Source organism: Aethalodelphis obliquidens, unplaced genomic scaffold (assembly GCF_003676395.1).
Source record: "Aethalodelphis obliquidens isolate GAN/ISIS:26980383/991018 unplaced genomic scaffold, ASM367639v1 scaffold2, whole genome shotgun sequence".
In the NCBI taxonomy this organism is placed as follows: Eukaryota; Metazoa; Chordata; class Mammalia; order Artiodactyla; family Delphinidae; genus Aethalodelphis; species Aethalodelphis obliquidens.
The window spans coordinates 22,113,182-22,140,787 of record NW_020837946.1 but is presented as its reverse complement, the minus strand read 5'-3'; the positions used below and the strand labels follow the sequence as shown (position 1 = coordinate 22,140,787).

General features: G+C 36.8%; 1 protein-coding gene across 3 annotated transcripts in view; it reads right to left on the bottom strand.

Annotated features, from left to right (window-relative positions):
- Positions 1–8,972: 8,972 nt before the first annotated feature.
- ABCA12 (ATP binding cassette subfamily A member 12) overlaps positions 8,973–27,606 on the bottom strand; it is a 180,790-nt gene continuing 162,156 nt past the window's right edge. For all 3 annotated transcript variants that reach the window (XM_027122124.1, XM_027122141.1, XM_027122131.1), the window contains 10 exons: positions 27,102–27,355; positions 24,873–25,077; positions 23,867–23,976; positions 23,428–23,569; positions 22,373–22,507; positions 20,335–20,438; positions 18,677–18,769; positions 13,922–14,027; positions 11,460–11,597; positions 8,973–10,152 (listed from right to left, as the gene is read on the bottom strand). In XM_027122124.1, the coding sequence (XP_026977925.1) occupies positions 10,051–10,152; positions 11,460–11,597; positions 13,922–14,027; positions 18,677–18,769; positions 20,335–20,438; positions 22,373–22,507; positions 23,428–23,569; positions 23,867–23,976; positions 24,873–25,077; positions 27,102–27,355 (1,389 nt within the window). In that variant the 3' untranslated portion in view covers positions 8,973–10,050. The remainder of the gene's footprint in view (positions 10,153–11,459; positions 11,598–13,921; positions 14,028–18,676; positions 18,770–20,334; positions 20,439–22,372; positions 22,508–23,427; positions 23,570–23,866; positions 23,977–24,872; positions 25,078–27,101; positions 27,356–27,606) is intronic.

Here is a 27,606-nt window from a genome sequence, read left to right as displayed (position 1 = left end):
GAACTTAGTATGATTTTAGGTAGCCTCTCTGCTAATGGGTGGTGGTGTTTTCCTGTCTTGCTAGTTGTTTTGCATGGGGCGTCCAGCACTGGAGCTTGCTGGCTATTGGGTGGAGCTGGGTCTTAGCACTGAGATGGAGATCTCTGGAAGAGCTCTCGCTGATTGATATTACTTAGGGCCCGGAGGTCTCTGGTGGTCCAATGTCCTGGAACTCACCAAAAAAGATACCCAACCTTCAAAGACAAAGGAGAAGCCACAGTGAGATGGTGGGAGGGGCACAAACACAGTAAAATCAAATCCCATAACTGCTGGGTGGGTGACTCACAGACTGGCGAACACTTATACCACAGAAGTCCACCCACTGGCGTGAAGGTTGTGAGCCCCCCGTCAGGCTTCCCAACCTGGGGGTCCAGCAACAGGAGGAGGAATTCCTAGATAATCAGACTTTGAAGCCTAGGGGGAGTTGATTGCAGGACTTCGACAGGACTGCGTGAAACAGAGACTCCACTCTTGGAGGGCACACAAAAAGTAGTGTGTACATCGGGACCCAGGGAAAGGGGTAGTGACCCCGGGGGATACTGAACCAGACCTACCTGCTGGTGTTGGAGGGTTTCCTGCAGAGGCAGGGGGTGGCTCTGTTTCACCGTGGGGACAAGGACACTGGCAGCAGAAGTTCTGGGAAGTACTCCTTGGCATGAGCCCTCCCAGAGTCTGTCATCAGCCCTACCAAAGAGCCCAGGTAGGCTTCAGTGTTGGGTTGCCCCAGGCCAAACAACCAACAGGGAGGGAACCCAGCCCAACCCATCAGCAGTCAAGTGGATTAAAATTTTACTGTGCTCTGCCCACCAGAGCGACAGTCAACTCTACCCACCACAAGTCCCTTCCAACAGGAAACTTGCACAAGCCTCTTAGGTAGCCTCATCCACCAGAGGGCAGACAGCAGAAGCAAGAAGAACTACAATCCTGCAGCCTGTGGAACAAAAACCACATTCACAGGAAGATAGACAAGGTGAAAGGCTATGAACCAGATGAAGGAACAAGATAAAACCCCAGAAAAACAAATAAATGAAGTGAAGATAGGCAACCTTCCAGAAAAAGAATTCAGAATAATGATAGTGAAGATGATCCAGGACCTCGGAAAAAGAATGGAGGCAAAAATCGAGAAGATGCAAGATAAGTTTAACAAAGACCTAGAAGAATTAAAGAACAAACAAACAGAGATGAACAATACAATAACTGAAATGAAAACTACACTAGAAGCAATCAATAGCAGAAAAACTGAGGGAGAAGAACGGATAAGTGACCTGGAAGACAGAATGGTGGAATTCACTGCTGTGGAACAGAATAAAGAAAAAAGAATGAAAAGAAATGAAGACAGCCTAAGAGACCTCTGGGACAACATTAAATGCACCAACATTCACATTACATGGGTGGCAGAAGGAGAAGAGAGAAAGGACCCGAGAAAATATTTGAAGAGATTATAGTCAAAATTACCCTAACATGGGAAAGGAAATAGCCACCCAAGTCCAGGAAGTGCAGTGAGTCCCATACAGGATAAACCCAAGGAGAAACATGCCAAGACACATAGTAATCAAACTGGCAAAAATTAAAGACAAAGAAAAATTATTGAAAGCAGCAAGGGAAAAATGACAACATACAAGGGAACAGCAGAAGCTCTACAAGCCAGAAGGGAGAGGCATGATATACTTAAAGTGATGAAAGGGAAGAACCTACAACCAAGATTACTCTACCGGCAAGGATCTCATTCGGATTTCATGGAGATATCAAAAGCTTTACAGACAAGCAAAAGCTAAAAGAATTCAGCACCACCAAACCAGCTCTACAACAAATGCTAAAGGAACTTCTCTAAGTGGGAAACACAAGAGAAGAAAAGGACCTACAAAAACAAACCCAAAACAATTAAGAAAATGGTCATAGGAACATACATATCGATAATTACCTTAAACGTGAATGGATTAAATGCTCTAACCGAAAGACACAGGCTTGCTGAATGGATACAAAAACAAGACCCATATATATGCTGTCTACAAGAGACCCACTTCAGACCTAGGGACACATACAAACTGAAAGTGAGGGGATGGAAAAAGATATTCCATGCAAATGGAAATCAAAAGAAAGCTGGAGTAGCAATACTCATATCAGATAAAATAGACTTTAAAATAATGTTACAAGAGACAAGGAAGGACTCTACATAATCATCAAGGGATCAATCCAAGGAGAAGATATAACAATTATAAATATATATGCACCCAGTATAGGAGCACCTCAATACATAAGGCAACTGCTAACAGCTATAAAAGAGGAAATTGACAGTAACACAGTAATAGTGGGGTCTTTAACACCTCACTTACACCAATGGACAGATCATCCAAAATGAAAATAAATAAGGAAGCAGAAATTTTAAATGACACAATAGACTAGATAGATTTAATTTATGTTTATAGGACATTCCATCCAAAAAGAACAGATTACCCTTTCTTCTCAAGTGCGCACGGAACATTCTCCAGGATAGATCACATCTTGGGTCACAAATCAAGCCTCAGTAAATTTAAGAAAATTGAAATCGTATCAAGCATCTTTTCTGACCACAACGCTATGAGATTAGAAACGAATTACAGGGAAAAAAACGTAAAAAACACAAACACATGGAGGCTAAACAATACGTTACTAAATAACCAAGAGATCACTGAACAAATCAAAGAGGAAATGAAAAAATACCTAGAGACAAATGACAATGAAAACATGATGATCCAAAACCTATCGGATGCAGCAAAAGCAGTTTTAAGAGGGAAGTTTATAGCTATACAAGCCTACCTCAAGAAACAAGAAAAACCTCAAATAAGAAATCTAACCTTACACCTAAAGCAATGAGAGAAAGAAGAACAAACAAAACCCAAAGGTAGCAGAAGGAAAGAAATAAAGACCAGAGCAGAAATAAATGAAATAGAAACAAAGAAAAGCAATAGAAAAGATCAATAAAACTAAACGCTGGTTCTTTGAGAAGATAAACAAAATTGATAAACCATTAGCCAGACTCATCAAGAAAAAGAGGGAGTGGACTCAAATCAATAAAATTAGAAATGAAAAAGAAGTTACAACAGACACCACAGAAATACAAAGCATCTTAAGAGACTACTACAAGCAACTCTATGCCAATAAAATGGACAACCTGGAAGAAACGGACAAATTCTTAGAAAGGCATAACCTTCCAAGACTGGAAAAGGAAGAAATAGAAAATATGAACAGACCAGTCACAAGTAATGAAATTGAAACTGTGATTAAAACTCTTCCAACAAACAAAAGTCCAGGACCAGATGGCTTCACAGGTGAATTCTATCAAACATTTAGAGAAAAGCTCTTCACAGGTGACTTCTATCAAACATTTAGAGAAAAGCTAACACCCATTCTTCTCAAACTCCTCCAAAAAATTGCAGAGGAAGGAACACTCCCAAACTCATTCTACAAGGCCACCATCACCCTGATACCAAAACCAGACAAAGATACTACAAAAAAAGAAAATTACAGACCAATATCACTGATGAATATAGATGCAAAAATCCTCAACAAAATACTAGCAAACAGAATCCAACAACACATTAAAAGGATCATACACCATAATCAAGTGGGATTTATCCCAGGGATGCAGGGATTCTTTAGTATACGCAAATCAATCAATGTGATACACCATATTAACAAAGTGAAGGATACAAACCATATGATCATCTCAATAGATGCAGAAAAAGGTTTTGACAAAATTCAACACCCATTTATGATAACTCTCCAGAAGGTGGGCATAGAGGGAACCTACCTCAACATAATAAAGTCCGTATATGACAAACCCACAGCAAACATCATTCTCAATGGGGAAAAACTGAAAGCATTTCCTCTAAGATCAGGAACAAGACAAGGATGTCCACTCTCACCACTATTATTCAACATAATTTTGGAAGTCCTAGCCACAGCAATCAGAGGAGAAAAAGAAATAAAAGGAATACAAATTGGAAAAGAAGAAGTAAAACTGTCACTGTTTGCAGATGATATGATACTATACATAGAGAATCCTAAAGATGCCAGCAGAAAACTACCAGAGCTAATCAATGAATTTGGTAAAGTTGCAGGATACAAAATTAATGCACAGAAATCTCTTGCATTCCTGTACACTAACGATGAAAAATCTGAAAGAGAAATTAAGGAAACCCTCCCATTTACCATTGCAACAAAACGAATAAAATACCTAGGAATAAACCTACCTAGGGAGACAAAAGACCTGTATGCAGAAAACTATAAGACACTGATGAAAGAAATTAAAGATTATACCAACAGATGGAGAAATATACCATGTTCTTGGATTGGAAGAATCAATATTGTGAAAATGCCTATACTACCCAAAGCAATCTACAGATTCAATGCAATCCCTATCAAATTAACAATGGCATTTTTTATGGAACTAGAACAAAAAATCTTAAAATTTGTATGGAGACACAAAAGACCCTGAATAGCCAAAGCAGTCTTGAGGGAAAAAAGACAGAGCTGGAGGAATCAGACTCCCCGACTTCAGACTATACTACAAAGCTACAGTAATCAAGACAATATGGCACTGGCACAAAAACAGCAACATAGATCAATGGAACAAGATAGAAAAGCCCAGAGATAAACCCACGCACGTATGGTCAACTAATCTATGACAAAGGAGGCAAGGATATACAATGGAGAAAAGACAGTCTCTTCAATAAGTGGTGCTGGGAAAACTGGACAGCTACATGTAAAAGAATGAAATTAGAACACTCCCTAACACCATACAAAAATAAATGCAAAATGAATTCAAGCCTAAATGTAAGATCGGACACTATAAAACTCTTAGAGGAAAACATAGGAAGAACACTCTTTAACATAAATCACAGCAAGATCTTTTTTGATCCACCTCCTAGAGTAATGGAAATAAAAACAAAAATAAACAAATGGGACCTAATGAAACTTCAAAGCTTTTGCACAGCAAAGGAAACCATAAACAAGACGAAAAGACAACCCTCAGAATGAGAGAAAATATTTGCAAACGAATCAACGGACAAAGGATTAATCTCCAAAATATATAAACAGCTCATGCATCTCAGTATTATAAAAAACAAACAACTGTATCCAAAAATGGGCAGAAGACCTAAGTAGACATTTCTCCAAAGGAGACATCAGATGGCCAAGAAGCACATGAAAAGCTGCTCAGCATCACTAATTATTAGAGAAATGCAAATCAAAACTACAGTGAGGTATCACCTCACACCAGTTAGAATGGGCATCATCAGAAAATCTACAAACAACAAATGCTGGAGAGGGTGTGGAGAAAAGGAAACCCTCTTGCACTGTTGGTGGGAATGTAAATTGATACAGCCACTATGGAGGACAGTATGGAGGTTCCTTAAAAAACTAAAAATAGAATTACCATATGATCCAGAAATCCCACTACTGGGCATATACCCAGAGAAAACCATAATTCAAAAAGACACATGCACCCCAATGTTCATTGCAGCACTGTTTACAATAGCCAGGTCATGGAAGCAACCTAAATTCCCATTGACAGATGAATGCATAAAGAAGATGTGGTACATATATACAATGGAATATTACTCAGCCATAAAACGGAACAAAATTGGGTCATTTGTTGAGATTTGGATGGACCTAGAGACTGTCATACAGAGTGAAGTAAGTCAGAAAGAGAAAAACAAATATCGTATATTAACGCATGTATGTGGAACCTAGAAAAATGGTACAGATGAACTGGTTTGTGGGGCAGAAATTTAGACACAGATGTAGAGAACAAACGTATGGACACCAAGGGGGGAAAGCCGCAGGGGTGGGGGTGGTGGTCTGATGAACTGGGCGATTGGGATTGACATGTATACACTGATGTGTGTAAAACTGATGACTAATAAGAACCTGCTATATAAAAAAATAAATAAAATAAAATTCAAAAATAAAAATAAAACAAAGAAACAGAAAAGATTAATTCAAGGATGATTGACTAATTTTACTGGAGTCATGTGTCAATCTCTAAAGTAATCAAAGTGGTCGCGAGAAATTAGGTACTCTGGTCATCCTGGGTCATCTGCCCACCCTAACTGCTTAGCATCTGTGCTTTATGCAGAAACAACATTTCAATGTAAAATGTCTGGTTATCTGAACATTTTTCCCTAGCAGTTAACATTAAATTATAATAGCTAGTCTTCTAAAGCTAAAACAAACATAACTGCAAAAAATTTAGAGCAAAATTATGAAAATATTTCTACATTGAAACAGACGTTTTGGTGTCTCAATGATTTATTGAGCAAGAATAGTTGGTACTCTGCTGGGTATGGCAGATACAACGATGAAGGAATAACAGGTCACTACTCTTGATCAACTTAGAGTGTAATGGGAAGAGAAAGATGGTATAGAGATGATTATAATCCAGCAGGGAAACACTGCTGCAGAGGCCTGCACGGAATGCTTTTGTAACGAGGATAGAACAATGAACTCTGCCTGAGGCTTTCTGGGAAGATTTCCTTAAAGAAAACGTGAAGAAGAAGAGGAGTTTCTACATAAAAGCTGAGTGGGAACAGGGAGAAGGTCTTTCAAGAGAAAGGAGTGGCACAAGAGCAAAGTGGCACAAGGGTGCGAAAAGATCTGTCATAATAGGAAATAGCAAGCAATTCATTGAAGTTGGGCGTAGAGTACATGAGGAAGAGAGGTGGACGTGGTGGGGTGTATTATGAAATATTGATTCTTTGAGGGTCAGTTAAGGAGTCTGCATTTCGTTCTACAGATTATGGAAAACCGGTCTGGGTTGATAAGTAAGGGAGGGATAAGATTAAGTGTCACAAATGATGCCAAAGGAAATAATATCATTCCCTTTTAGCTTGCTGTTATTATACTTAAAATCTTATGTTGATAATTGTACTTTAACGAAGCAAGCAGGCTCCCAGGCTCCTGTCGAGGTAAGAGCATGCAAGCCTGCTGCATCACCCTCACCCTCACCCAGGAGGGCATTTGCTGTTGTCTAGGGAATTATCATCTCTGAGGAGAAGAATGAATCATTCGGGCAGAGAGCATATTTGGAGAAGGTAGTTGTACATATCATTTTTCCAAGTGTTTTAATATTATGAAAATCAGGTTTTATACGTAAGGTGAAGATTGCCACAATCCTCAGAGGTAATTTAGGTAACTCATACGAAAAAGCAGAATCTGTACGCGTTATCCAGAGTGGAGGCAGTCCTCCAAGAACTGGGAATTCTCAAAACATTTTCTCTACTGCAGAGAAGCCCCAAGGGATGTGGGTTCAAATAGTTTTTTATGTACGTTCCTTACTTATATGTAAAAATGCACTGTAAAACTCATACAGTACATCCTCACAGACAAAAAGACAAAGAAGAAATAAATGTGCAGGAATGTACAGAAGCAAAGCATTAGAATTCCATTCCCAAAGAAGGTACCCAAATCCTCCTATTCCAGTGGATACACTGTAATATCTGTATTATGGAACAAAGCGTCATCTTTCCTTTTTCTTCTCCATGAATAAACTACCTCATGGGAAACTTCACTGAATTTCATAGATTTAAACAGAATAAAGATGCCTGGTTTCCATACCAACCATGCCTGCTTCTCTTTTGTTTCTCATTCATTTATTTATTCATCTATTTAACCAACAAATCTTTATTGAGTACCACAAATATTTATCGTGTGTGTAGGTACTGATGGGAAAACTAGGAAGATCAAAGTAGGTCTCCTATCCTCATAGAGCTTCATGTCTAGTGAGGGAGAGAAATACTAAATAAACACTCAAAAGTGCCATCCATGTCATCCAGAGGCCAGCTTGGACTTCCCTGCCTACTGAGAGGTAGATGAGATTGGCTGGAACCTCCCAGATCCACATCCTGGGGGGTCAGAAGCTCCGCTCAGCACATATCCGGACCCCTCCGACTCATGGTCTCGCCTCCCGCCAGGCTTCTCCTGCTCTGGGGTGAAGCAGGCATTGTTCTGTGCCTCTTTCAAAGAAGACAACTCATCCTTTCCTCAATTTCCACTAGACACTCATTCACATAAAGCATTAGTAAGTATGACTGACTTTAACCAAGATTTAGGGGTAGGAGGACAGTCCACAGCATGGCTGCACAGCAAACGAATGTGAAAACATTTGGAAATTCATGGTTTTAAAAGTCCATTCAACCACTCAGTTTCTCAATACTCAGTTTCTCTTCAATACTCAGCCTTCTACCATCTCACTGGTTCCTCCTTTCTCCATTTCCTTTCTCTCCTCCCCCTGTGTTTCTCTTCCTACAACTGCTCAGAAGCAAGCAACCAACCACCACAATAACAAACACAATGAACAATAAACAAATCCCTCTATTCTCTCATGGAGCCTGACCATTTTTTTGCTTGTTTGGACCGCTGAAGACACTCATCCTCTCAGAATTACACTGTCTACTCCAAAAAGCTTATCTATGTATTATATTCAACAAGGATATTTTCTATCTTAAGAGAAATTTTGTTGCCATCTGTTAAGATATATATCATTAATCTAGATATATTACAAATTAGGATGTGTGCTCTCACAGAAAATTAGGAAGTACAATAGAGTACAGTTTTAGGACTGGGGGATTGGATTTAAACTGAAGAATTAGGGAAGGAAAGCTTCTTTGAGAAAGAAAAACATTTCTGAAGACTTAGCTAGGCGAAGGGCATTTCACACAGGGAGACGTATGAAAATACATGCAGAGGTGTGGAGGGAGGAAGGAGTTTGGTGCACTGGCAAAACCAAAAAGAGGCCAGCATGGCTAGTAGACCCTAAAGAGGAAGAGGAGAAAGAAAGTGGTGAAGGTGCAGAAGTAAGCAGGGGCCAGGTCCCATGGGAGCTTGTCATCCATGTGACTCCAAGTTTTAAATTCCTGGCTCTTCCCTAACAAATGAAATGACTTCATGAACTGTTTTTACTAAATGTTGATTTTATTGATTTTCAAAACAGATGTGCCAAAGCAAACTCATATAGACACATAGACACACACACACACACACACATGTTATGTAAAGCACCTCCCCCAAGGGCCATATAATTTGGCATTATTATGAAGTCTACTCTATAGCCATATATATGATTCTGGGTCAGCCGGGTAATTAGCTGAAAATTATCTTCATATTCATTTTCCTTCCACAGGAATGTTTCCTTCAGAGAGACCCAGAATATGAACCTTTCTTTAACAGCTTTAAAAAATGTTGTCTGCCAGCAGCGCATGAATTCTCTATCATCTTTCAGGATTTGTATCTGCCCAGCTGACACACCTATTTCCGCCAAAAAGCAAGTAGCTTCTTGCTCTGCTCTGTGCCTTACTATTGGCAAGGCACTGCAGGAATCGATTTAAGCTCTATTTACCACCAGGGTAAACTGCCCTTCTATAGCATTCTTGTAGAAAGGCATTTCGGGGGGGTCAGTATGTCCCCATGTATTTACAGGTACTGAAGATGACATACACAAACACTCTAGACATTGTGCCCACTCATTACTGCCAATGTTAATCTGGCCCTTGGCACTCTACACATCACAATAGATTCATGTATTCATGATGATGTTCATTCTATTATTTTCTGAAAATAAATTATTTTGTTTGCTCTCCCAATTCTACCTACCCCAAACTACCTTACTTTTCTTCTCCACTCTTTCCTTTCAACTGCTAATAGCCATGCTTTTAAGCTGTCTTTTTATTGAAAGTAATAAATTAAGGCATTCATCTTCAGAGGTTTCACCTTTGCATAAGAGTCAGCAGCTTACACACTAGCATGCTCACAGTGCTGAGTAGACAGAAATTCATTTCAGTAGTAAAAACATTCACTGACCTTAGAAAGAAAACTTTCCATTTATAGTTACTGGCTAGTCTTGCACAATTGTAACTTTCCAATACAGAATAATACTTTAAAATTAAGATATTTTGAGGAATTTGTATCTTCTGCGGCTCCTCAAAATGAAGCCATTGGCATTTGTTGAGACTGAGTTTGCTGGAGGTACTAAGACTACAGCTGGTCATCTTGTGAGTCAGTGCTTACGGTGGAAACTTGGCTACTGGTATCGGCAGTTTCATAGCACTTTTGGTCTTTGGCAAAGTTGATGAAAACCTGATTTTTCAAGGGAAATAAAGCCATTAGTACTTGGTAAACCAAAGGAAGAAATAAGGTGTGTGTGTATGCATAATGGGAGAGCTAATAAGAAGAAAACTAGATGTCATAGGGGCACGCCCAAACACAGAAACAAACTCTCACTAGGAGTCCTTCCTTTAGGTATTGAAATTTATCTGGGGTTTGAAAATAATATCTATATCTACAACTATAAATACATTTATAATCATAATATAAATCTAAAGCTATAATTAAATATCTATAGCCACATATTTGTATCTATTTGATCTGTATCAGTATCTTTCAAGTATCTTTTAACAAGGAGCCCAAACCAAGCCCTTGTCAAATGTTTGTATGATGATGTTGAGAGAAATTTCACTAGTTTCAAGAGGTTCGCTAGTTTCAACAGTTAATGCACTAAAATAAAATTTGTATACAAAGCTCACATTAACATTATGTTCAGTAAGCTTATTATTTAACAGGCAGAACTTTATGACTTTGTTTAAAATTCTATTAGTCATAGATTCATCCAGAAAATATTGAGAGTCTACTTTGTGCCAGACATGATACTGGTAATTGGTTACAAGTCAAAGGATAAATCTTCTGTGTTGGTAAGGCCATAATTGCTTAACTTCCCACAAAAAATTGTCCATGAGATGCAGCATGATTCAGAGGCCTCTGTAGCCTCACTTTCAGACCCATTCCAGTGATAGGTCCAATCAAATGTTCTATATATCAGGTTGGTTGAACTGTATAAAACTAAAACAGTGCAAAGGTGATGAAGGATGTTCCATGATGCCTCGAGTTATCGAATATAAATGTAATTAAGACAGATGATGTGAATGAAACAAAAGAATCCTGCATTTACCACTTTGGTTGCCTGAATCTAGCAGATCTAAAGCTTTGGCACCAAATTCTCACTAGATAACTCCATCCTCCCCTAATCTAGGAAGCCAATCAATAGAAATGTTATTTAAGAAACCTACCAAGGAAAAAGTAAGGAAAGTGTTAACAGCTATTTGTTTTATAGATGAAAATAACTGTTGCTTTACATATACAGATAACTGATAGGTACAGATGTCTTATAGAAGGAAAAAAATATTTTCTCCATTAAAAATAGTTAACTCTTTTCATATTTTTTCCTAACATCCTCAAATGCACTTAGAAATAAATTAAGCTAACTTTTTCAGGTGCAAGTTTAGATACTGCTTCAATCAAAAACAAATTCAATGTCATTAAAAAGCAATAATCAGAATGTATAATAATTTATGTGACATTGTGCACATGGATCATGGTATCCAGCTTACCTCTTCCAGAGTAGTCTGACTCACTAAGAAATTTGTGATATTTAAAGCAGTCTTGTTGGTTTCCAGCAGATCAAAAATGTTTGCTACTCCTCCTGCGGTGACCGGCACATGATACTCTAGCATGCTGAGGTGCTGATCCTGTGGGAACCAAAGGGAAAAAATGTATTTCTCAATGTCAGGTAATATTGACTTGACTAGACATAACTTGACCAAGAGCTAAGAAACGTACTGAAATTCATTCCTCTGAAAATGATGTTACATTGTAAATAATGGGTATGTTTTGAGATTAACAGCTTTCAAAGATGAGATAAAAAGTTTTATGAATGTCCAAGAGAAAACAAATTAAAAAGCTAATGAAAATTCCAAAATATTCTACATTCACGTGCACTTATAAAGACATTATAGTCTTGCCTAGGAGAAAATATTGTGGAATGGTATTGCCTATGTCAGATTACGCTTAGCTCACATAAGCGTTTTCAGAGATAACTTTTAGAAATTTCATTTTTTTTCAAATGTTAAAATTGTTCTAAAAGGCTAAGGATTAGCTGTTCAATTTATATTGGCTATAGTTGCCAGATTTCAAAAGCATTGTCTATGAGAAACCTCATTCAAATAATGCTACATTCTTTCTTAACTCACTCTAAAATACTTTTCAGTTTATTTAGTCTGTAGTATCACCATCAATTTAGTAATCTATTCTTATTTCCTTGGAGTATCTTCAACATTTTGCTTTTCTGCATATTTCATCAATTATCATATCTTATTTATTTTTCCTCTAAAATAACTCTCAAATGTAACCTTTCCTCTCTATCTGCACCATCAATTTTACTAACTTGCTGCTCATCACTCCACATCTGAGTTATTGCAACAGCCTCTTCAGAAGCTTAGAAACCATATACACTCATATGTTCTGGCAGAAAGTAGCTAGGATAATCTTTCCTAAACACTAGTTTGGTCAGGATGTTTTTTTTACTCCATAAACAATCCCTGTAACCTATATTGATCAGATCAAGATTGTATATTGCAGCCTGGTATTCCAGACCTGCGTTACTGGAAACCCCTCTTCTCACTCCTTTGCTCGCTGTCTAGCCCCTCTCATTGATTTGTGTTTACATCATACCTGTCAGTGCAATCAGGCTATCTTATCGATACTTATTTTTACTCCCAAATTGTTGTTTGGTTATTTCCCTTTTAGAGATCTAGAAACCATCACATACTTGTAGAGAATGGTCTGCTTAGGAAGTAATCAAACTTTTATCATCACTGCACTTGTCTTGTATAGCGCTAGTCCCCTGAAGAACAGACCAGGGCAAATGTAATCTCATCACTCAGTGAATAAACACAGATTTCAACCCAGAAGTTCACTGAAAGAAGAAGTACTATGACCAACGTGGTTTGTGCAAAAAAAAAAAAAAAAAGAAAAAAAAAGTGTCCTTTAATTTTTAAATTTGATTTTAATTTAGATGATAGAAAATGGACTTTGATAAGAATCAGAGGTTGAGGCAAAGGTATTTTGTAGAGATAAAAGAATTGTTTTTAAAAAGGGACTCTATTTTGCTCTCCAAAATCACTTCACGTTAATATGGTGCCTGACAGTTTATGAAGCATCTTTGTGGACATTTTATCATTTAGTTCTCACACCAGTCTTGTGAAGTAGATATCAACAGTATTTGTAAAATAGGAATACGAGGCTCAGAGACTTTAAATGTCTTGCTGGAAATCACATAGGCAGAGCTGGACCTCAGCCCAAGTCTTCCAATTTCTGTTCATCATTCCACACCTGACTTCCGTTTAAAAACAATCACTTGCTATAATCATCTTATATCAATTACCTGCACATCAAAGATGTTACAATGATAATTTTTTTGTCAAGTGCATTTAAATATGTACTATGTGAGATTTATATGTATATATCTGTGTGTGTCCATCCTGTTGATATGTATATGTAAGATGAAATTAATTGAGCAATGTTTCAAGTAGTGTGTGATTTAAGAACTTGATTTCCAAGCAATTCTGCTCAAAACTTTGTGGGCTTATCTTTCAAGTGAGGAAAGCAAAGGAGATAATCTCTTCTAGCTGCGACATTCTGGAAATTTGTAATTTTTTTTTTCTTAGAAGAAATGCCCTTGGTCATATGTATCTGTCATTCCTCAATTCCCTAACATATGTAACTAATAATCTAGTTAAGCATACAACCTGAAAAGTAATACAATACGGTCATAAAGCCTTTGTGAGGAAGAAATAAAGGTATGTAAAAGGACTATGTTACTCTTAAGTAGCTACAAAAATATATAACTAATTTGAAGATTTTATCTGTTAATACTAAGTGTGCTTCAGAGTATCTTAAGCATCTTGAACTAATAAATATATATTGATGAATAACAAGGCTATGGTCAGCTTGAAAATGACAAACATCCACTACAATATTAGATTATAGCTATCAAAACCAGTCAATCTCTTACTTTTAAGTATGTTTTTGGAAAGTGAAGTTGCATGAACCTTGTGAGGGGCTCCATGCTCACTTTGACATTCTTCACGTGAACCTTGACGGTAAATCCTCGTCCAAACCTAGAAAGAAGTGCAAAATACAGTATGAGTTATGTTTTGCTGAAATAGCTCCTTTGGAATTCTAGATAGTGAAACAGGACCCAAGCTGACCATGATAGCCCCTTTTCCTATATAAAGACTATCATTTTGCTATAAAAGTTCAGGGCCTGTTGCAAACTGGAAATAGTACACTGCTATTACTTTTTATTTATTTCTACCACTATACAAAGTCAGATCCTTTGGACAAAAGTTGCATTAGAAAGAAAATACAAAATCCTGGCTTTCTTTGGCATCCATGAATTGGTAATTGATGTAAATTCCTGGAGCTACATACTTTCTAATTTAAAGCAAAGAGAATCTTTAAAGGCAAGTTATTGGAGATTTGATGTCAATAGTAAAGATTAAAATCACTGGGGTTTTAAAAATAAATAATAAATCAATATACTAGCTAACAGTTTGCACCAAAAATAGAGTTTGTAAACAAGTCACAACAGACTCTCTGGGAACAATATACAAGGCCTTTTTCATCCTTTTTTCTTATCTTGGTTAATATTGTCTTATAAGAAAGCCAAGCTGTTGTACAGACAAAGGTATAAAGTAATGTCATGATGTTGGAAGATTAACATGGACATGTATAAATGCATATGCACTATGATAAACATAAAAATATTAATTTAATTTTAATTTGATAGTATGATATTTATGCACATCTCCCCAATGTATTTTTGGTGAAAAGGTTTTGAATGTAGTAAAAATGTTAAATAGCTTGCTGAAAGCCTGTTCAAATGGCAAATGAACATTCTAGATAAAAATCGATGCCTTCATGTACTTGTCAAGGTCTAATTTGTTACCAAGATAACGTTTTTGTGTGTGTGTGGTGGCGGGGGGGCTTCTCATTGCGGTGGCTTCTCTTGTTGCGGAGCTCGGGCTCTAGGAGCACAGGCTTCAGTATTTGTGGCTCACTGGCTCCAGAGCACAGGCTCAGTAGTTGTGACGCACAGGCTTAGTTGCTCCGCGGCATGTGGGATCTTCCCGGACCAGGGCTCGAACCCGTGTCCCCTGCATTGGCAGGCAGATTCTTAACCACTGCGCCACCAGGGAAGTCCTGTCATTTACTTTTTTTCTTTGAATTTTTGAATTATATTTTATTTATTTTTGTATACAGCAGATTTTTATTAGTCATCAATTTTATACACATCAGTGTATACATGTCAATCCCAATCGCCCAATTCAGCACACCACCATCCCTGCCCCCATGCGGCTTTCCCCGCTTGGTGTCCATACATTTGTTCTCTACATCTGTGTCTCAACTTTTGCCCTGCAAACTGGTTCATCTGTACCATTTTTCTAGGTTCCACATACATGCGTTAATATACGATATTTGTTTTTCTCTTTCTGACTTATTTCACTCTGTATGACAGTCTCTAGATCCATCCACATCTAAACAAATGACTCAATTTTGTTCCGTTTTATGGCTGAGTAATATTCCATTGTATATATGTACCACATCTTCTTTATGCGTTCGTCTGTCAATGGGCATTTAGGTTGCTTCCGTGACCTGGCTATTGTAAATAGTGCTGCAATGAACACTGGGGTGCCATGTCTTTTTGAATTATGGTTTTCTCTGGGTATATGCCCAGTAGTGGGATTGCTGGATCATATGGTAAGTCTATTTTTAGTTTTCTAAGGAACCTCCACACTGTTCTCCATAGAGGCTGTATCAATTTACATTCCCACCAATAGAGCAAGAGGGTTCCCTTTTCTCCACACCCTCTCCAGCATTTGTTGTTTGTAGATTTTCTGATGATGCCCATTCTAACTGGTGTGAGGTGATACCTCACTGTAGTTTTGCTTTGCATTTCTCTAATAATTAGTGACGCTGAGCAGCTTTTCACGTGCTTCTTGGCCATCTGTATGTCTTCTTTGGAGAAATGTCTATTTAGGTTTTCTGCCCAGTTTTGGATTGGGTTGTTTGTTTCTTTAATATTGAGCTGCATGAGCTGTTTATATACTTTGGAGATTAATCCTTTGTCCGTTGATTCGTTTGCAAATATTTTCTCCCATTCTGGGGGTTGTCTTTTTGTCTTGTTTATGGTTTCCTTTGCTGTGCAAAGGCTTTGAAGTTTCATTAGGTCCCATTTGTTTATTTTTGTTTTTATTTCCATTATCCTAGGAGGTGGATCAAAAAAGACCTTGCTGTGATTTATGTCAAAGAGTGTTCTTTCTATGTTTTCCTCTAAGAGTTTTATAGCGGCCTGTCTTACATTTAGGTCTCGAATCCATTTTGAGTTTATTTTTGTGTATGGTGTTAGGAAGTGTTCTAGTTTCACTCTTTTACATGTAGCTGTCCAGTTTTCCCAGCACCACTTACTGAAGAGACTGTCTTTTCTCCATTGTATATCCTTGCCTACTTTGTCATAGATTAGTTGACCATAGGTGCATGGGTTTATCTCTGGGCTTTCTATCTTGTTCCATTGATCTATGTTTCTGTTTTTGTGCCAGTGCCATATTGTCTTGATTACTGTAGCTTTGTAGTATAGTCTGAAGTCGGGGAGTCTGATTCCTCCAGCTCTGTCTTTTTTCCCTCAAGACTGCTTTGGCTATTCAGGGTCTTTTGTGTCTCCATACAAATTTTAAGATTTTTTGTTCTAGTTCCATAAAAAATGCCATTGTTAATTTGATAGGGATTGCATTGAATCTGTAGATTGCTTTGGGTAGTATAGGCATTTTCACAATATTGATTCTTCCAATCCAAGAACATGGTATATTTCTCCATCTGTTGGTATAATCTTTAATTTCTTTCATCAGTGTCTTATAGTTTTCTGCATACAGGTCTTTTGTCTCCCTAGGTAGGTTTATTCCTAGGTATTTTATTCGTTTTGTTGCAATGGTAAATGGGAGGGTTTCCTTAATTTCTCTTTCAGATTTTTCATCGTTAGTGTACAGGAATGCAAGAGATTTCTGTGCATTAATTTTGTATCCTGCAACTTTACCAAATTCATTGATTAGCTCTGGTAGTTTTCTGCTGGCATCTTTAGGATTCTCTATGTATAGTATCATATCATCTGCAAACAGTGACAGTTTTACTTCTTCTTTTCCAATTTGTATTCCTTTTATTTCTTTTTCTCCTCTGATTGCTGTGGCTAGGACTTCCAAAATTATGTTGAATAATAGTGGTGAGAGTGGACATCCTTGTCTTGTTCCTGATCTTAGAGGAAATGCTTTCAGTTTTTCCCCATTGAGAATGATGTTTGCTGTGGGTTTGTCATATACGGACTTTATTATGTTGAGGTAGGTTCCCTCTATGCCCACCTTCTGGAGAGTTATCATAAATGGGTGTTGAATTTTGTCAAAACCTTTTTCTGCATCTATTGAGATGATCATATGGTTTGTATCCTTCACTTTGTTAATATGGTGTATCACATTGATTGATTTGCGTATACTAAAGAATCCCTGCATCCCTGGGATAAATCCCACTTGATTATGGTGTATGATCCTTTTAATGTGTTGTTGGATTCTGTTTGCTAGTATTTTGTTGAGGATTTTTGCATCTATATTCATCAGTGATATTGGTCTGTAATTTTCTTTTTTTGTAGTATCTTTGTCTGGTTTTGGTATCAGGGTGATGGTGGCCTTGTAGAATGAGTTTGGGAGTGTTCCTTCCTCTGCAATTTTTTGGAGGAGTTTGAGAAGGATGGGTGTTAGCTTTTCTCTAAATGTTTGATAGAAGTCACCTGTGAAGAGCTTTTCTCTAAATGTTTGATAGAATTCACCTGTGAAGCCATCTGGTCCTGGACTTTTGTTTGTTGGAAGAGTTTTAATCACAGTTTCAATTTCATTACTTGTGACTGGTCTGTTCATATTTTCTATTTCTTCCTTTTCCAGTCTTGGAAGGTTATGCCTTTCTAAGAATTTGTCCGTTTCTTCCAGGTTGTCCATTTTATTGGCATAGAGTTGCTTGTAGTAGTCTCTTAAGATGCTTTGTATTTCTGTGGTGTCTGTTGTAACTTCTCCTTTTTCATTTCTAAATTTATTGATTTGAGTCCACTCCCTCTTTTTCTTGATGAGTCTGGCTAATAGTTCATCAATTTTGTTTATCTTCTCAAAGAACCAGCGTTTAGTTTTATTGATCTTTGCTATTGTTTTCTTTGTTTCTATTTCATTTATTTCTGCTCTGGTCTTTATTTCTTTCCTTCTGCTAACTTTGGATTTTGTTTGTTCTTCTTTCTCTAGTTCCGTTAGGTGTCAGGTTAGATTGTTTATTTGAGATTTTTCTTGTTTCTTGAGGTAGGCTTGTATAGCTATAAACTTCCCTCTTAGAACTGCTTTTGCTGCATCCCATAGGTTTTGGATCATCGTGTTTTCATTGTCATTTGTCACTAAGATAACTGTTGAAACTGCTTTCTGAGAGTTTTTTGGTTGGGGAATAATAATAATAATAATGATATTATTAGCTTTTAGGCCTTCCAGCTTTTGGGGTTATTAATTAAAAAAAAATTCAATCCTCAGTACTATAATTTAACTTTAAGGTAAATTAATGATTAACTTCTCCATTCCAGTTTCACTACTCATTGTAGGATGGGCTGCTGTGATAATCCTTGAAGGTGAGTATAGCACTGGTAGATTTGATTACCCTTTACCATGTGTTAAAGAATACATTTGTTCCTCACCTGCTCTTAATATGCTGCAATGATCCAATACATTGGAACCTTCCATTCACCATAATGGCCAACCTGGTACAGAGAGCTTCACATTCCTCCATGCTGGAAGACAGAATCATGTCAGTATTCTGGGCACAGAAAATTGGTTTAAGATCATGAGCATAAGCTTAACTTTTTTCATTATGGCACCTTAGAAATACTGTTTGAGTATTTGAGTTCCTTAAAATGTCCTTTCCCTTGAAGAACAAAAATATCTTTTAACATATAAATTAAATGTCTTCATATAGGGTTTATTACTGTTTCTTCTCAAACTTGAGGTCATCTCTCTCACCTGGATAGCCCACTCTATCAAACACAGTATTTCTTTTAAGCTCTTTCAAACTTCGACTCAAGACCTACATTTCGTAAGAAATGTTCCCAAAATACTACTAAGCTGTTTTCATTACGCCTTATACTCCGTATTCAGTTGGCTTCTATGCTTCTGTGTTTATAACTAGTTAACCTGTACTTGATTATATAATTCTAATTTCATGTATGATGATAACTGGAGGAGATCTTAGGTATCACCCTGTCCACTTAATACAAAAGTTAATGGAGGGCTTCCCTGGTGGCTCAGTGGTTGAGAGTCCGCCTGCCGATGCAGGGGACACGGGTTCGTGCCCCGGTCCGGGAAGATCCCACATGCCGCGGAGCGGCTGGGCCCGTGAGCCATGGCCGCTGAGCCTGCACGTCCGGAGCCTGTGCTCCGCAACGGGAGAGGCCACAACTGTGAGAGGCCCGCGTACCGCAAAAAAAAAAAAAAAAGTTAATGGAAATCAGGGGAGAATGGATACATGTATATGTATGGTTGAGCCCCTTTGCTGTGCACCTGAATCTATCACAATGTTGTTAATCGGCTATACTCCAATATAAAATAAAAAGTTAAAAAAAAGTTAATAGAAATTATATGATTGGCTTCAGAACGTATACTGTGCCAGGGCAAGGCTAGTATATAGGATATAAACAAGTCTCTTGATTCTAAACATACCTAGTTCTTTTTCTACTATATGATCATTATAACGAAAGGATGAACTTAATATAAGGCCGACCTTATAAGAAAGGCACAGAGAAAATTCTTTAGTAGCTTTTTTACCTAATTGATTGGAAGGGTCTACTTCATGGAGAAGGCTTGTGAACGAGCTCTTAAAGGACTAGTAAGATTAGAATCTGGAGAGATTTTGTGAAAAGATCAATTCCAGTAGAAGGCACAGCCAAAGAAAGCGCATGTGATAGGAAAGAGCAGTGAGTGTACACGGAACCACGAGTCATTCAGATTGACAGATAGGAGAGGGTGTCATAGGAAAAAAAGACTAGAAGTTTAGACGAGGCCAGATAATAAAAGGCCTTGCATACTAAGCCGAAAAATGCTGAATTTTATGTGATAGGCAATAGGGAGGCATAGTTGAATTAAGAGGGCCGCAAGTTATGGGAAATTTGTTTCTTAAAAGATTTCTTAGGCCCTGTCCCACCACAGGAGCTGGAGTCTCACCATGAAACCTTCCGGACTTGCTCCTTTGACTATGAACAGAAAATACTTTAATCCAATTGCGGAATTCACTATCAGTATATATTACACGGGATTACCTTTCCCGTCTCTCATCCTAACATCGTGTCATCTCTCAGCTTACCTGTGAGAAGTGAGGATGACGGCACATTTATTCTGTACTTCTTCTGAAATGATCTTCCAGAGGTGCCGTTTTGATTTAGGATCCATCCCAGAGCTTGGCTCATCCTTAATAGAAAGTTACAAGAAGAATTTATCAAATTAATTAAATTTTGATGAGGTTCTTTACATGAATCATTGCATCTCACTTGCCTAGAACAGAAATCACTTTTCCAGGTCATGTGACTAACTTGTTTTATACTTAATAGGCTTCTTTCTGCTGCTGTCAAAAAGCTCAAAATTAATCATTTAAAATTGTCAATGTGTTTTAAAAAGTATCTCAGTGAAGTTGTACTCTTACTTTACACTTGTCTCTCATATTTCTTTGGAAAATATTCTGCTTCAATTACTGACAAAGCAAGAATTTTTACATTTAATACTATATTGTCACATATATATTTGAAGCTACATCAGCAAGACTGCTACCTTGCTCCTGATGGCAGAATTGTGGCTGTGAGTGATAGATAATATGTTATGTGAAGCACAGAGAATTCAATTTGATTTGTTTTTGTTAATATGATTGAGGTGTACTTTCAGTTTTATGTTATTAATTGAAATTTAATACTCCTTGGGGAAATAAAAGTAAGATTTGCAGAAATTGCCAAATAGAAAGATATAAATTACATTTTAAAGTAAACGATGTTTAGAAAAATTATTCAGACATAAAATTAGAAATGCAGCAATGGAAAACCTAAACAAGCAATAATAAATCCTGACAGATGATTAAAAAACCAAATTGTAGGTCAAGGTTAGGTAAAAATTAAAAACATATGTCTGAAATGGAAAGTATATACATAGGATCATCAGAGGTTTATTTTTATAGTAAGGGGTTAAATTTAAAGAAAGAAATGAGTGTTAATTTGGGGAAACAGTAAAGGTTATATTGTCACTGTTCCTATTTTTGAAGACAATGGCATTACAGTAAATATATATAAGAGAAAATACGGTATCTTTCTCTCATAGCCTGATTTTAGTTCAGCTCATTAATACATAATATTTGCATAGAGCTTTTAACAACATTTTAAAGTACTTTACATCTATTATCTCACAGGGGTGCCTAAGGATTGTTTTCTTCAATTTAAGGTACACTTATACAATAGAATTCCATTATGAGCATCGATTGGCGGGGATATAATGCATTATAAGCTTCCGGTATTATAGAGAGATAGGTTGTGCATTACTCTACTCAGTTTAAATGATTTGATCCTCTATATTACTTAATCTCTGGAATAATGTGATGATTTATAACTGGTGATTTTATTGCATATAGTTAAGCCTCTTCTGGAGTTTGGAAGTCCTTGAATGAAGGGGATCTTCCAAAATAAGGGCAAGCTTATTTCTCTGAAATAAACACTTTTCACAGTGTTTGGCCTGGGGAGCAGAATGCTATGTCACTCCTAGTGTAATTTATATTTCCAGGTGATCAACTTAATTTTTCAGCTCTTAATCAAAATATAAACGTGACATGTATTTCTTGCCTCCAAAAAATTCAGATAAAGTAGAATGGCATATTGTCAAGATTGCATCTCAAGCTAGGTAACTCATATTTTTAAGCAACAAGGAAATAACATTTTAGCACAGCATGTTGTCCTCAAATGTGTATTTCCTTTTTGGTAGAAGTTGGAAAATATGTTAGTTCACCTGATCAGTTACTAATAGAACTGATTTCTTCAATAACTGGGAATCAAATTCTGTCATAATTTTACTTACTCATTTGAATATCCTGACTTCGTTTCAGCTAATTCCTATTCCCATGTTTCCTCTGAAACCGACTGAGCCATAGCTTCAGACAAAAACATTTTTGATGGCATATTTTTGTGGCAACAAATTATCTGATATAAATTCCTTAGTGAGACAATATATGTAAAGTGTTTTACAAAATAACTAGCATATAGTGAGACCCCAGTAAATGTTTATTGCAATAATGATAATGAACTGTTACACACACTGTTGGATATGTGGTTCTAATTAGGTAGTAGCCTTTTTCACAATGATTCTCTTACCAGCAACAGTATGGAAGGTTTCCCTATCAAGGCCAGTGCAGTGGATAATTTTCTTTTTGTGCCGTAACTACACATAGAGGTAGTTTTGTCCTTGTAGGGCTCCAGGTAAAGCCTCCTAAGGAGTTTATGAACAGCCTGTGGGTGGAAAAGAGGACTTAAGTTGATTTTCCCTTGCCAAAACCCTTAAAGCATTAAACAGAAAAAGAGCTACTTGTGAAAAGAAAGTTTTATAATGAAGAAATACATTCCCGAAAAAATTAAAACATTTAAATTCAACATAAATTTTAGTTTATTTTCAAAGGTCCACTTAAACGTTAATAGTTCAGGGACTTCCCTGGTGGCACAGTGGTTAAGAATCCTCCTGCCAATGCAGGGGACACGGGTTCGAGCCCTGGTCTGGGAAGATCCCACATGCCGCGGAGCAACTAAGTCTGTGCGCCACAACTACTGAGCCTGTGCTCTAGGGGCCCGCGCACCACAACTACTGATCCCAGGTGCTGCAACTACTGAAGCCCGCGTGCCAAGAGCCCATGTTCCACAACAAGAGGAGCCACCTCAATGAGAAGCCCGCGCACCACAACGAAGAATAGCCCCTGCTCACCGCAACTAGAGAAAACCTTCATGCAGCAAAGAAGACTCAATGCAGCCAAAAAAAAAAAAAAATTAAAAAAAAGAAATATAAAAAATCAAATTGGAAGCTATTCTATTTTACTTGGGCATTTTGTAGGTAATTCCATGTTTCAGTACTTATCTGAACACTAAAGGATATACAGGCATCACCAAACATGGCTCAGTCCAGAGCCTAAGGCAAATGTCATTCTTTATTTGATAGTTTTTAAAAGACAACTGAACAAACATGGGCCAAGATGTTTCTAAAGTCGAGTGCATAGGTTCAGTTATGATATACACAATCAAGCTAATACTGCCTCAATTATCACTGTCAGGAGAGAAATGTCATAATTTTCCAGATGTCAACTTGGTCTTGAGGGTGGGTGTGTGAGAAGCAGAAATAATAATGGTTTTCAAATGAACTAGTTTTTCACACTTATACTCACTTCTTTAATATCTTTTTCTGGAATTCCATGTATCCTAGCATAGAAATACAAGTGTTCTTCCACGGTTACCAGGTCATCCAAAGCATCTTCCTGAGGACAGTAGCCAATTAATGAGCTGTCAGAGTCAGCGTGAGCCAGAGACCTGAATTGAAAGAATCAAAAACACAAATGACTTTCAGAAGATGTTTCCCTCTTAGCCCTCAGATGTTGGGAAGGTAGCTCTATTTGGGTCATCGTGATTGGTGAGTCTGGAAAAAAGAGGTAAAAACAATCCCACCATCATAGTCATACTTAAAGGTTTAAAAATTTCCACTCGAGTAGCTGTTTCTCCTCTAAGGATTTAATAATATAACCACAGAATAACATAAAGAGTTCATTGTAATTATTTTTCTCATTTAATTATATTGTGTTCAGTAATTTGAAGCATTTGTTTTCATACCCAATCTTATTTCTGATCAGAATGTTTCCGCCTGTAGGAATTATGTCTCCAGTCAGCATCTTGAAGATGGTGGTCTTTCCTGCTCCATTCACCCCAAGAAGGCCAAAGCACTGGTTTGAGGGAGAAAAAGAAAAGATGTAAACTTTAATTCAAACCAAAGACATGGTACTATTATATCTCTTTTCTTCTCCTTGGGTGAAATAAATTACCAAGAAAAATAAATCACTCGAATTACTCATGGATATTGCAGTGCTTTGTTGGCACTGGATGAAACTTTTTCTTTTAAAACAATTAGGTACTTAAGTATCTTTTTTTCCTTTAATCATCTGAACATTTTACATATACATAGGACTTGTTTTACATACTATATTATAGCACACCTCTGTGTGACATGATAGGATACCCAAGTCAGATATGCTAACCTGACAAAGTAATTATATTTATAGATTTCAAATTATTCACACAAAACCACAACTTTACTGAATAAGCTACTGAAGCGATAATCTCTTTATGTGGTAGAATAAACCTGATGCATTTAGTTTGCAGTCAGGCTCGGCAAAAAGGGAAATGTCCGCATTCTTCTCCTCCTTTCAAAGCTGCCTTACTATTGCTTCTGTGAAAACAGCAAGAATGTGAATATGAATGTGAATATGAATATGAAATCACTTCCGACAACTGATTTCTTTATGCTGTCTTTTGAAGAGGCCTGGAAACTAAGAGTTGAAAAGAGCACCCTGCCTGGACTTCTTGACTGAAAGTCCACTCAGGGAGGATAGTAACTTGGGAGGGGGCTCAGGATTTGGTGTGTGGTGAGTCCTCCCTGCCAAAACGAAGACTTACAGGGTAAGTAACACATAGACACATGTAAATTACATATATAGAATCCATCAAAATATTCAGAGGTTGACTTTCAGATTTCTAGAAAAAAATTAAGGAAAGATAAAGATTTTTGTCACTTAACCATGTCAATACAAAGGATAGCTAGAAACAAAACACTGTTCCTTACCTCCCCAGCAGGTATCCCAACGCTGATGTTGTTTACAGCTATAATCTTTTTGTGGATAAGGTGGTAGGTCTTTGTAAGATGATGGAGTTGAACCAGGTCACATTCATTTGCACCATTCTCAACTCTAAACCTCTCAGCCCACACATCTTCATCTTCAACTATTGTCTCAATAACAGGTGGAGAACGAAATTTTTTGAAGAAGCGTCTAAAAAATGGGCCCAATGATTCTGCATCAATGACTCTGAAATGGTACCACTCAGTTTTGACATATTTTAATAAGTTCTTACTTCATTAAAAGTGTGCTATCACATACTAGGTTTCTTTTAAATTTTTTATGCATTATGGGACTCAAACAACTTAAAAATTAGTACGGATGCTCTTTACAATATTTGTTATAATATTTGGGAAACAGCTTTTGCTTTCCATGACTTAAATGCTTACAGATCCACTATTAAAAGTGAGAATCTTAATTTCAGTAACAAGGAAATTAGTTTGGGTTTGAAAGTTACTGCCTAACAGAGAGACTAGAGTCATTAGTAAGACTCAACATTTTACAAGCCCATGATCAATGATCACCTTTTTTAAATCCTCTCTATTTCTTCTTTTGTCATCACAATATGAATGTTATTCTACAGTCTTTTTACTGTGAACGTCTTATCTAGGATCTAGCCAATATATTAAGGTTATCAGTCCTGAAAACTCACGAAATCTCAAACCCACTTCAGTATCTTGCCTAATGAATACCAAAGCAAAACAAACCAACAAATCAATTCAGGTCTTCCTCCCAATGTCCCGTTTCTTTTAATGATACCCCCAGAGATTCCAATTGTGATGTTTTCTTTGAAAACATCCCCATTCCAAAATCCACTCACGCAGTCAGACTCCTAGCACTGGAAATGCCTTATAACAGCCAGTCATCTATCATTTTCTGTCTTTTTCTATTACCATCACAGGCTTTCATTTTTTTTTCACACAGATTTATCCAAGAACCTCAAACTGGTCCAGCGTCTCTGACTCTTCCCTTACAGTATGCACTGTCTCCACAAAAATCACAGCTCCTAAAGCACCATTTGATCCTGTTGGTGTCTGTTCAAAAACCTTTAATGTGCTACTATTTGTTTCTTGAATAAAGTCCAAGCTATCGCTTTTTAACCAATCAGTAGACTCCATAATTTTCCAACCCCATGCTTTAGCTCCTACTCTTTCATTACATTTAGTCTATGCTCTAGTCAAATTGTATTACTCACTTCTCAAATATGCCTCAAGATTTTTCTATCTTTGCTCTTATCTTTCCTTTCATTATTATTAACTTAAATCTTATTTTTCAATAGGTGATACATGCCGTTCATGTATTAAAATTAAAATGGTACTGAAGAATATTTAGTGAAAAGTAAGTCTCCTTCAACCATATACAGTTTTTTAACAGAGGCACTCATAATTAGAAATAATCTATGCATATGTATGCATAAGTAATATATATTCCTTTTTTTAAACTCAAATTGTAATATACTTCATTTATAGTTCTGAACTTGCATTTCTCACTTAATAAATATTAGAAGTAATCCCAAACATTACATAGTGAACTGCATCATTCTTTCTAATGGCTGCATAGTGTTTCATTGATAAATTATACATATAATTCATTTAACCAGCTCCCAAATGAAGAACATTTAGGTTGTTTTCATTCTTTTGCTATTAGGAATTCTTTTGCTATGATGAATAACTTTATACATACACAATTCTGCATATGTGTTAGCATATCTATTGGAAAAATCCCTAGAATTGTTGGGTCAGTGGTATGTGTATTTTTATTGATGATTTTGTCCTCACTTTACTCAATCTTCTTTTCCCAAATCCATTGCTAATATTCTACATACTCAATTCTCTTTCCCCACTTCTACTTTCTATCCTTCCAAACACAACTCAAAGACTACATCTTTTGTTTATGTACATATTTTCTCTCTACCACTGAATCTTGATCTCTTGGAGGCTAACAATTGTGCTTATTTAATTTTACTCCCTCACTTTACAATACTTGCAGAGCCACAGTAAGGTTTGATAACTATTTACTGAATTAAGTAGACTGTGAATTATGCTACAATTTTTAAAAGTTTTTTGAGCAAAACATTTCCATATTACTAATTGAAAAGCTTAGACTACTGACCCCGCTCTGAATATTTTGAATTGAGTTTTGTCATGGATGTCAAACACTGTTTTCATTGTATTTACCTGAGTTTATTTATTAGCCACTCATTGATTAAAAGTCGCAAGAAAAAGAACACGGTTCCTTGACAAACCAAAGCCACAAACATTGCACCTAGTTTATCCATCTCAAAGGTTTCACTTGGATACTCCACTCCATATGCTTTTAAGAAGTCTAGGACAGACTGTTGTTGAGAAAGTTCAATCAAACCATAGCCAAAACAGAACTGCGGGAAAATCAGGAAAATGCGCTTGAGGGTTTCAGAAATAAGTTCTAAAGTCTGAAATAAAAGAAATAAAAATAAAGCTCAGTGTTAGCCTTCCAACAAATTGACAAAAAATTGAAACTAGATGTAGATAAATATTGAAACCTGAGAAGCTTATCTAGATTGGCAATTGTTTCACATGCCTACTGAATTTACATATAAACATTTACTATAGCCAAATGGTGGAGATGTATTACTAAAACACAAGCCAAAAAGGATTATATATATATATATATATATATATATATATATATATATATATATAT